The sequence below is a fragment of the Trachemys scripta genome, chromosome 4, assembly GCF_013100865.1.
Source record: "Trachemys scripta elegans isolate TJP31775 chromosome 4, CAS_Tse_1.0, whole genome shotgun sequence".
NCBI classification, from domain to species: domain Eukaryota; kingdom Metazoa; phylum Chordata; order Testudines; family Emydidae; genus Trachemys; species Trachemys scripta.
This window is the reverse complement of record NC_048301.1, coordinates 123,332,381-123,343,758: the sequence shown is the minus strand read 5'-3', so window position 1 is coordinate 123,343,758 and position 11,378 is coordinate 123,332,381. Positions and strand designations below refer to the sequence as shown.

The following is an 11,378-nucleotide window of genomic DNA, read 5'->3' as shown; positions in this document are numbered from 1 at the left end:
TCCATTTTGTGTTGGGGGAAAAAAAATAAAATCAGAAGATTTCAACCAAAACAGTAGTTTTCTACAACAGCATTTGTTTCGATTGAGAAGCCATTTTTTGTGGAAAAAATCCGACAAAATAAAACCGTTTCGTCCAGCTGTACTTGTGTTCCGGTGACTGGAATACACAGAGGTGCCACACGCACATGGCCAAGCTGGTCACTGGCCCCCTCCTCAACAGTAACCCCACCTCAATCAGGTAGCACTGTGCAAGGGCATTTTTCCTTTCTGCAGAACAGATACTCCCCTTCTCTCCCCACAGTACCCTTCACTTCTGAATTCATTTCCCCTTCCCAAAGCTCTCCCCCTTCCCATACTTCTGCCAATGATGCACTCTGCATTTGCTGCTCTTGTCTTCTCCTGGGGAATCGGATCTGCACCACACTTCCCAACGGCACCACCACACAATTTGGCACATCAGTGCCGTGCTGAACACCCATATGGAAGGTCAGAGGCCTACAGCTTCAGTCACTATGGGATGACCAGACACTATTCTAGTGTCCCATTAACACGGTAGTCAGGGTGCTGTTGAAAGTGTTACAGGCACTTTAATACAAAAAAGGACTATTGTAACAGATTACTACAAAGGTAATTGTGTTTTTTTGACAGCAGAGTTGTAACTATAAACCTGGGAACACAGATACCAACAGAAATGACAAACCAACCCTTCAGTTGGGGTGCTGTGAAGACCTGCCCGTTGTTTTTAGAGTCACCGTACCATTAGGAGGTGCAGCCATTCATCTGCCCTTCCCAGCCTCAGGGCTGGGTGCAATGCCTGCAGAGGCAGCTGCTGGAGCAGAGGGGTCACCGATGCTGGGCCTGTGGGCCACAGTAGCAACCTGCCAGAAGCCTGAGAGCTGCACGTGATTTGTATACACAGGAACAGGATGCAGACACCCTGATCTCTGACACGGAGGGGCAGCCCACAGACTTCAGGTGCCAGCATGCCATGCTCCCACTCCACCTCAGCAGAACATGGGTGGGGGGTAGGCTGCACTTGAGGCCTCCACAAGCCGCTAGCAGGCTCCTTGCTCTTTTGTGAGGGGTAACAGACAAAGCAAGGACATGCTGTACCCAGCTAAGCATTTGCCACATACAACCGAAAACACAGTAAGTGCATCAGCATCACCTTCCCAGGGACATCTTGGGAGTTTACCCTGCTCTGTACATGATTAAAGAATATTTAACAGAAAAGGACATCAGCCTTGCCAATCCTGCAGACATCAGTGATGAGCAGCGCACACTGGGGGGAGGGATCAGAGACAGGGACACGTCAAGATGCAGTCCGTTTCCATACCCACTGTACAATCTGTAAGTGAGGTCATCACTCTAGCCAAGACTCCAAGTACAGGTCGTCTTTGCTCAGGCAGGAGGAAGTATCCCTTTTGGCTCCCCCCACTAGGATGGCTGTCCATGGACGGCTGGGTCATTGGTCGGACTTGCAGCCCCCAGAGCAGGGAGGATATACAAGCAGCAAGTCAGGATGCTGGCTGAGGAAGAAGTGCTATTAACCCATTAGCTCTCGCTCCAACTCGTATCAGGCAGACATTACAGTGACAGAAGCGTTTGAATTACCCTGACAGACAACACCTATTAACTCACCAAAGCCCTTAGATGAAGCCATCCTCCCACGTGTGCCCCTAATTAGCTCACGTGCCCATCATGTGCATTTACAAGTGGCACAGTAGTATAGGAGACAAGTCCTGACCGTAAGGCATCCATGGGTAGAGGTAGACTTGGGATTTTCTCCAGTCTGTACAAAAAAGAAAATTATTTTCCCCTCTGAACAAAAAACACCCCTTTGTGTTCAGTTCGGTATCCAGCTCTGCTGGATTGCACCCCAATTCCGCAAGGCGGGGAGGAAAGGGTTAACTGCTGCCGCTGCCTTGAGCTGTCCGGCTGCGCTGGCCCCTGTGGATCTTCATGTGTTTGGATAAGTGGTCACTGCGGGCAAACTTCTTTTCGCAGGTCAGACACTGGTAGGGCTTGACGCCGGAGTGGGAGCGCTTGTGGCGCGAGAGCTCGTCCGACCGGGAAAACCTGCCGGGAGAAGGGAAGCACGTTGGGTTCTTTTGGCTGCACATTTACTGCTAGCTAACCTAGGAGAGGATGGTCATTCCTTGAGGCCACCAGGGCCAAGCCAGGAAACAGCGCAGAAGACGACTGTGGGAACTAGGAAGGGGTAAGAAGGAAGGCCTAGGGGGTAGGGCACTAGATTGAGACTCAGGACACCTGGGATCAATTCCCACCTCTGCCACAGACTCCCCACATGACCTTGGGCAAGTCCCTTAGTCTCTAATGGTATGCCTACACCAGAAACGCTACAGTGGCACACCTGTAGTGTAGAAACTTAGTACAGCGAGGGGGTCCTTCTGTTTCTATAGTAACTATCTCCACAAGGCGGCAGCTGCATTGATGGAAGAACTTTTCCATTTACCTAGTGGTGCCTACACTGGGCCTTAGGTCAGCTTAAATACATCACAGGGCATGCAATTTTTCACAGCCCTGAGCAATATAATTAAGCCCACCTAACTTTGTAGCGCAGACTAGCCCCCAGCTCCCCACCTATAAAATGGGGATTATACACCCCTGTGAGGGAATTGGTGAGTGAGAGATGCTTGACTACTACTGTGATGAGGATCAGATAAGCGCCTGGAGAGAAATAGCAAGCACCAAAGGGGTAGAATGAAAACATCTTCTTAGCCAAAGTAATAATACTTGGCATTTGCACAGCGCTTTCCACCTAAGAGCTCTACAGACATTAATGAAACCTCAGCTCCCTTGTGAAATACAACCCCCATAAAGACATAGGGGTGAGCGCAGCTTGCCTGAAGTCCATGTACTACAGATTTCCCAGTTCCTCCTTTCACAACTACAGCACATAGCCTTGCATTTCCTCCTTTTGAAATAAACACACACCGGGCCAAGTGATCCCTGGTGTAATTTCAATCACTGACGTGGGTGGATTGACACCAGAGATGAATTTGGGCAGTTGTCTCCATTTTGTGGCTGGGAACAAGGCCACAGTAGCAGCAAGAATTTCATCCCGGTTAGGATGGGCTGCCTGGTCTCTGCTCTCCTCCCAGACCGGGCTAATTAGAAAGACCCCCAGACACACAGTACTGTTGACAGCGAGTGTTTTCAAAGGGATGCCCACACACAGCCATCCCCATGGCAGGCGACTAGGACCCTTCCCTCATTCAGAACCTGCTCTCCCCTCAAAGAGCCTAGAAACTCCTGGGGACTGGATAGACACGGACTGGGAATGGGGTACAGTGCTTCAGACCTCTAGGTCACCGCTTCAGAGCCAGACCAGGGCAGTAGTGACTGAAAGCCAGTCCTTACCCTCTGGCAGCAGTTCTTGCTACAGTTCCCTATGGCCACGCCATCAAGCCTCCCATACAACTGGCCCTAGTTACTCCCTTGCTGGAAACGTTGGCTGAGAGGCTGAATGGAGTCAGGGACAACGAGCTGCCCCTCAGGCTTGGAGGCAGTCGCTCCAGGGCAGGTTAGAGGCACAGTGCTATGGGGACACTTGCTCTGTAAACAAAGGACTCCGGGGCTGCCAGGCCAGTCTCTTCCACAAAGGTTCTTCTCCTCCCCCATGGCACAGGCTCAACACAAGCTTTCCCACACATTCCCAGCAGCGAGTCCCAGCCCTGAGCTTATGGGACATTTCCAGGAGCTATTCTCCATTACCCACTCAATCCCTGGCTTCCCTATGAAGAGCAGCGTTCGTTCGTCTGACAGGGCACACTAGCTCCCCCCCTAAACTGTGGCAGGAGATCATTTCTCAAATGATCAAGAGCCAGCAGGAGGCAGCAGCTTCCCATCGCTATCAGCCTTCGCTGCATTCCAATCCGGGGACAGACATCCGCTCCTCAGCGAACTCCACGTGCGAAGGCTGCATACACCAGTTTCACAGTTCTAGGCTGGAAGTTTCCATCCTGCGGCATGTTAGTGAAAGATCCAGAGACTCACATGGCCCCCCTCCACCATGGTACCTAGATAGATCCACCTACTCAGCTCCTTAATTCCACATATGAAGTGGATCAGCTTAACATCTCACGAAAGCTCTTTAAGTGCATTCAAATCCCTGCCCAATTTCTCCAGCACCCTCTTTCCCACCCTAAACAGGGTGCCCAGAAATCCAAATCCTCAAGTACCATCAGCATAAAGGTCTGCTGCAGAACTGGACTTGCACGAGCTTGGGTTTGGCAGCATCTGCATTAGAAAGCCGCAGAACTGATGGGATATCACTGTGATGCTTCATGTTTACAAATATAACTGGAGAACACCCAACAAGGAGTACAGGAGAGCATCTACTCCCTATGCTAGCTCTGAGAAGCTCACACATATGGTAGAAGCATTAGACAGAAGGGTTTTTCCATATGGCTGAAACAAACTAAAAGAATGTGGAGCGAGAAGCTTCAGTTACACTCAGGCTCACTACGATAGTATTTCAGTTCACATCAGATACAGTAAAATGCTGCGCCTGTGGGTCTGTTCACCACTAACTGCAGAAATTCAACAGATCCCAAGGCAGTCTCTCCAGACCTTCCAGGAGAAACACTGGCTTATTTTCTAGCCTACCCATGAGCAGCAAATTCATCAGGATTTTTTGTTTGTTTGTTTTAAAACAGTGAGCGATTTGATTGACAAGTTCCTGAGGACAGCAATGGGTGATCCAATAGAGGAGACATTTGTAAGCGGACCAATTATAGGAAGCAAGCTCTGGAAACAATCCTGCACTGGCCAGGGAATAGACTAGGAGTAACATTTTCAAATACACCTGACTTAGGAGCCAAACCATTTAAATCACTTTCAATGGGACTTAGGTGTTTTTGAAAGTTTAACCTAAATGTCCTGAGAGGTCTTTCTATCCCAGCCCTCCTCAAAGGTCTGCTTTCTAGAATTCACTGTAAAAACTGAATCCCAGAACAAGGGCAGGTTATTTCTAGTTAAAACTCCCCTGCTGCATTAAAAGTTACGATCTCAGTTAAAACAGTCAGCATATGAACAGCTGGGGGAAGCAGAGGCCTGAAAATTTACACTTGGCAGTCTTGGATTTGCTATATATTTAGTCCAGGACCCAGTGCCAAAAAATATTGTTAGACTGAAGGGACAGTGAGGTTTTAGAATCAGCTCTCTCAAGAGCGTTCGAGCTAGCAGAGGACGCGGCGTACCTTTGAAGAGAAGTCAATGCCAGCTATCTAAAGGGACAAGACAACTGCTGAGTCAATCTTGCAAATGCACAGGAAGGAAGCAAGAGGGTAAGCAGAACTGTGAGATTTGCAAAAAGTGGGTCACGATCTGCCAGGGCCAGACGGGACAGATTTCCAAGGACTCAGCACCCACAGCCCTAAACATGCTGAGCTCCTCTGAAAACCTTGTCTTGAGTGCGGGTACTGAGCACTTGAGAAAAGCAGGCCCGACCAGCCTGCTGCTAATCTTTATAAACACACGCACAGGCCAGATCCTGCAGGAGGCAGTCAATGGCTTGGCTGCCTGGCAGCCAGTGGAAAGGCAACCTGAACGCCAGGCTTCTCCACTTGCACACCCACCTCCAGCCGCAGTTGGGCCAGGTGCAAGTGTAGGGCTTCTCTCCAGTGTGGCGCCGGAAGTGCGCTTTGAGGTGGGAGCTCTTGGTGTACATCTTGCTGCAGCCAGGGTGCGTGCACTTGTGGACCCGGATGACAGAAGGGGAGACCTTCTGGAACTTGGGGGAAGCCTCAACCCCTCTTAGAGTTCCCAGCGCCGCTGGCCTCAGAGCGATGGGCAGGGGGGCTATTTTGACGTACTTTTGGTCCAAGACAGTCACGGGGGGCTGGGCAGCCTGAGGGACAAAGGTCAGGCTTTGGCCCTGCACGCTGACCACCAACTGGGCCACCCTGATGCCATCCACAGCGCTCTGTGGTGTGGGGCTCCCACTGTTCATTTGGACGGGCTGGATCTGGAGGATAACTGGGATGCTCCCAATACCCACCGTCAGGCCCGCAGCACTGGCTACCCCCCCAGCCTCAGCAGAGCTCAACGCACCCCCTTCCGGAGCCATTCTGGGCACAGGCTGCTCCCCAGGGCTCCCTAGGTTGATCTCCGACTTGATCTCCAGCTTCCCTCTGACAGGCTGTTTCTCGCTCAGCTCATCCTTGAGGAGCTCCATCTTCTCCTTCAGGAACTCCTCAATCTCCTCGAGGGTGGGGGTGAAATCTCTGGAGAGGTCATTGCAGAAGTCGGGCAGTTTCAGATGAGCTTCATAGAGGGTGGCTTGGGATTTCTCGCCTTCTTTCTTCACCTTGGACACCAGGAGGCGGGCGTCTTGCGCAGGACAGCTGCCATGGCGAAGGAGAAGACTGGAGCCATCCAGAGGGTCGGACGCTCCTGCGTCACAGTCTTCCGGAAGAACAGCAGACGGCATCTTTGTCTTACGAGCATCAGTGTTGCTGTCTAGCCAAGAGGTGCCAGCTGGAGGGACCAGGGGGTCTGAAGCAGGGAGCAAGTCGCTGCAATTTAGAGAGACCATTTGTTGACCAGTGTCCCTTCTGCACGGAAAGATGTTAAACTGACTGGGTAGGAAGCCTGTGTAACAATTCAGCTGGGCAGCAGTACAGCTGGTAGTCCTGATATTGCGGGGAAAGCGTTAGCCCACCTGCAAAGGAGCGACACCAAGGAGATTATTTACCAGTGCAAACATCTAGGAACAATCCAATTACAAACAAGCCACTGTTGGGTTTTTTTGTTTTGTTTTTAAATTGCTCTGTTGCTCAAACACACATCCCAGTTATTCTCTACCTAAGAGGTCTGCAGAGAACTGTATTGTCATGTGATGTAGGCTTTCTTCCTTGTTTCCATAATTTGCATTAGCAGCCACCTTCACACCCATGAAACACTTTCCTGATATCGCTCTTCTGTTTCAACAATCACTGCAGTTGCCAGAGGGACGGTTTGCAATAGCACATGGGAGGGGAAGTGGTTTGCATAGGCCTGACTAGGAGGGGGAGGTGATTCATGAGATAAAATCTAAGATATAATTAAAAGGAGCAAGGAGAGAGTTTGAGAGAGAAAGGAAGCCCATGCTAGAGCCATTTGTGAGCTCTTGGCTTCCTGTGAGTAAGCAAATGCATGGGATTCCTTCAGAGCTGTCCAAACCAGTTGTGCCAGTCCTCGCTAGCGCCATCTCCCCAGGTCCCTTACCATCAGGAAGGGCAGATTCTGAGGAGCTTTCCAGTTTTAGCAAGCCCGGCCTTAAAAATAAAAAAAGCACCTGACTTCGTTCATGATCTGCCAAGGGCAAAACGTAGGACAAAGACCCTAAAATTGCTCAAGGCCTTTCGCAATATGGTTCATAACCCGTCCTTGGCATGACTTTGCATCTCTTGCCTGGACAATTCACCAGGAACAGAAGCCAACACCAGGTGTATGTGAAGCAAGAGGGGACATTGGGCCATAACAGTCTCACCCCATCTTCAGATCCCTGCGCTGGGCTTCCAGCTTTCCTCCCACATGAAGAGAAGTTTGAATTTAAAAGCTCTACGCAGCCCCAACCCTGCCTATAGCTCTGCTCCCCTTTCACCCCACCCCCATTTCCCCTCCCCCACTTCTCAATCCCGATACTTCCCTCTTCATCCTGCCTCCGCTCTACTCCTTTCAGGCTGCTGGCTATGTTTACAACAGCCTCCCCCTCTCCGCACACCATGGACCTTCCTTATCCTCCTTCCACTCTCCCCTTAAAAGCCAGTTCTTCCCTGAAACCTGCCAGCACTGCGGGGACCAGGTCGCAAAGTCTGGGTGAGCTGACTTGTTCTTGAACCCTCCACTAACAAGACCGACAGCTAAACAGCATAGTTATATGAGGGTCCAGCCATTAGAGCACTAGTCTGGGACTCAGGAGACCAGAGTTCAATTCCCTACTCGGCCAGACTCCCTGTGAGATCTTGGACAAGTCATTTCGTCTCTGTGCCTCACTTCCCCTTAGCATGGCCTTACTTCACAGGAATGTTGGGAGGCCAAACATTAAGAAAGTCATAAGAGGCTCAGATCAATGGGGCCAAGTAAGTACTTAAGACAGACACGCTCTGGATTTGCCAGGTATCAATGACAGCATCTTGCCTACTGGAAGCATTTTTTAGATTTTACAGGTTTAACTAAAATTCACAGTATCAATCTACATGGATGACAACATTCAAGAGTTATTAACAGACATGTCATGTATAAAAAACCCACAGAGCCAACTTTCACCAAAGCATATCGCTGGACTAGGTTAGCTCTTTAGACATTAGTTTGTGTTTCTATAGCATATTTTCTTTGCAGTGTTGTAGCCATGTTGGTCCCAGGATATTAGAGAGACAACACGGGTGAAGTAATACCGCCGGTGAGAGAGACAAGCTCTTCAGGAAGAGAGCTCTGTGTAGCTGAACGCTTGTCTCTGTCACCCACAGAAGTTGTCCAATAAAAGATATTCCCTCCTCCACCTTGTCTCCCTACAGCACCTTTTGTTATGGGAGGATCTAAAAGCATTTTAAGTCTCCCAATGACCCTGGGAAGTAGGTAAATATGCTGAATTCACAGATAGGCAGCCAAGGCACAAAGAGGTAAAGTGCCTTGTCGAAGGTCACACAACGGGCAAGAGCGGGGAACAGAACCCAGAAGTCCCCACTTCCAACCTCCTGTGGTAATCAGTACAGCACATTCGTGCCCCTTCTTTTTAAAGGTTCAAAACGGCAAATGACTATCAACTCTTCAGGGCAAGGACTAATTTACTAGGTTTGAACAGGGTCTAGCGCAATGGGACCTCTGAGCTACTGCAAAATAAATGATCAATAATTCGGATACTAAGGCATTTCCACTGTCATCATCAGTGACCAAATACCATGAAAAGAGCAGAGACAGAAAAGCCCGCAGATATAATAGTCAAGGGCTAGTGAGCATGCACAGGCATTAGCATGCAAAAGCTGCTCTACAAAAATGAGAGCAAGGAGATACCGGCTCCCAGGTAGAATGGGTCCACAAAACGGATTAGACTTACTTGAGGCAAAGGAAAATGATGATTGAAATACAGGACCACGACTCAGATCTGGATTCTATCCCTGGCTCCGCCACGCACGTCCTGTGTGATCTTGCAAGTCACTTTACTCTCTGTACCTCAGTGACCTCTGACAAATCACTGCTCTCTCTGCCTCTCTGCGCAAGGGGGCTAATAAAACTGCCCTACCTCACTTGCAAGGTGTTACCAGGCTAAGGAGTAGTTTTTAAAGTGCTCCCAGGCCCTGGGATGAGGCAGGGTATTGTTAGCAGCAAAGCACTGGCTGTGGCAGCACAACTGTGGGCCAAATGGATCTCTGGTGATTCCCGGGAGCTGGAGTCTCACATGACTTAGTTGCAGGCTCCAGATGCTGCCGGGAGTTCATAGTGAAAGGGACTGCAAATGAAACATGCACAGTCCAAACGAGCACGCTGTAAACTGACTTAGTGCCATTCCCCGGCTTATCATGCAACTTCCCTGCTTACTCTGAAACCTGCTTACTCTAGCCACTATCATTCATGGCAAGATCAGGTCCCGCCCTCCAGGCACTCCTGAATGGCCAGCTCTTCTGTCAACCAACCTGACCGGGGGTTTGTGATAGGGCACCCCCCCCTGCAAGCCGGGGGAGACCGGACTGAGTTACACTCCCCACATGACGCAGCCAAGTACACAGCAGCCATTCAGCCTGGAAAACTCCTCTGGGCTTCAGCCTGTCAAGCGCGGGGCGCCTTTAAAGCCCAGCCGGGGGGAGGGGGTGTGTGTGTGTGTCTCTGCACCAGCACACTGGGCGTGTCCCGGCCCGCAAAACACAACCCCCCCTCTCCCCCCGCGCACTGAGATCCGCGGGAACGCGCTTTCCTCCGCCTGCCTGCTGTCCAGCTCTGGGCATTCCCCGGCCCAGAGCCCGGGACCTGCAGGAGTCTCTCCCCAGCCCGCCCCGTGTGAACGCAGCCAACCCGCATTCCCCGCCCGGCTCCCCTTCCCACCGAGCACGGGGCGCGCGGGAACAGGCCCCCGGGGAGCGCATCTGGGCAGAGTCACCCACGTGGCGGCGGCTTCGTTTCTCCCCCATCCCCTCCCCTCCTCTCCCAGCGCAGGCCGCCGGGGGGGTTAGCGCTCGGGATCTAGGGGGCTGAGGGGCCGCCGCCTTTCTCCCGTGCTGGATTAGGGAGGCTCGAGGGGGAATAATACGGTCAAGTCGCCGAGGGTCAATGGACCCCGCCCACTTCTCCTCCGGGGAATGGGGAGTTTAGGGGAGTTACTTTTTTCTTTAAACCTCCGCGCTGGAAGAAGTGAAAACATCAGCATCCCCCACGCCCTCCCTTCGGCCCCCAAACCGGGCCGGGCATCTCCCCTCCCACTGCCCCGGGAAGCCCCCCGGCAGCTCAGAACCGCCCCCTTCCCGGCTGCGCTCCTCTTACCAGCCGACTGCCCCCTTCCATGCTGGCACCTCCAGCTCCGCTCGCTCACATGACCGGGGGGAAGCTCCAGCCGGAGCCGCCGCCACCGCCCCGCCCAGCCGAGGGCTCGGCTCGGTCCCCGCAGCCCCATTGGTGCGCGGCCGCTGGGGCTCGCCTGGCCCGCAGCCGGAGGGAGCAGCATGTGCGCAGCCGAGCAGGGACACGCCTCTGTCCTAAGCCCCACTCACTACAGCTGAGGGGAGAGGGGGGGTGTTTCTCGAGGGGTATTTAATAAAAATAGAGCCATTAAGGGGTCATCACGCCGGTAATTAATGGGGGGGTCTAATAACTAATAATCACATTTAATAATTAAGGGCTGCGGAACAATCACCCGCATGCTTAGAAGTTTAACAATCCCAGCAGCTGACGATTAATTCACAATTCAGAGATAATAGTGAATAACCAGCAGTTAATTGTAATTAGAGGATGCAGCAATGCCACTAAAGGACAATAATAAAGAGGTTAATTAAGGAATACTGGATAATTAAGGATAATAATACGGACCTTAAGTACTGAGCCTTTATCTGCCAATAAGGACCGGTGGGGACAGTGAAAGGCCAGATTTGCGAAGATATTTAGGCACCTAAAGGTGCTGATCAGCATGTGATGTAATTTTCAAAAGCAGCTACGGTGCCTAATGCCCACTTTAAATGCCTCTCGGCACCTAGCTGCTTTTTTAGGCACCTAAAATACCTTTAAAAATCTGGCCCCAGGTGTGTGGGACAAAGGCTGTTCCAGGGAATCACAATCCCTTAGTACCCAGGTCCAGGTAGGATACGGGAGGGCCTCCATAGTCCACCTTGAGGTGGTTTTATTGTTTGAATAGAAGTCCCTAAGGATACGCTCAATCAATAGGA

At 51.3% G+C, this 11,378-nt stretch overlaps 1 protein-coding gene across 2 annotated transcripts; it reads right to left on the bottom strand.

Moving 5' to 3' along the window:
• Window positions 1-417: 417 nt before the first annotated feature.
• LOC117875780 (Krueppel-like factor 15) lies at window positions 418-10,556 on the bottom strand. Of its 2 annotated transcripts, none has more exons than XM_034767163.1 (3): window positions 10,483-10,556; window positions 5,604-6,688; window positions 418-2,079 (listed from the first exon to the last, which is right to left on the bottom strand). In XM_034767163.1, exons 2-3 carry the CDS (start codon window positions 6,560-6,562, stop codon window positions 1,908-1,910), a joined length of 1,131 nt encoding a protein of 376 aa, XP_034623054.1. In that variant the 5' UTR covers window positions 6,563-6,688; window positions 10,483-10,556; the 3' UTR covers window positions 418-1,907. The 2 variants fall into 2 exon arrangements, with proteins under 2 accessions (XP_034623054.1, XP_034623055.1); XM_034767164.1 differs by lacking the exon at window positions 10,483-10,556 and adding an exon at window positions 9,065-9,178.
• Between the last annotated feature and the right edge of the window lie 822 nt (window positions 10,557-11,378).

Bases quoted from the DNA above. Each gene is read 5' to 3' on its own strand.
- LOC117875780 (XM_034767163.1), bottom strand. From the start codon at position 6,562: ATGGTCTCTCTAAATTGCAGCGACTTGCTCCCTGCTTCAGACCCCCTG. The intron at 2,080-5,603 runs GTGGGTGTGCAA...TTCTCCCGGCAG, and splicing joins TGGCCCAACTGCGGCTGGAG to GTTTTCCCGGTCGGACGAGC.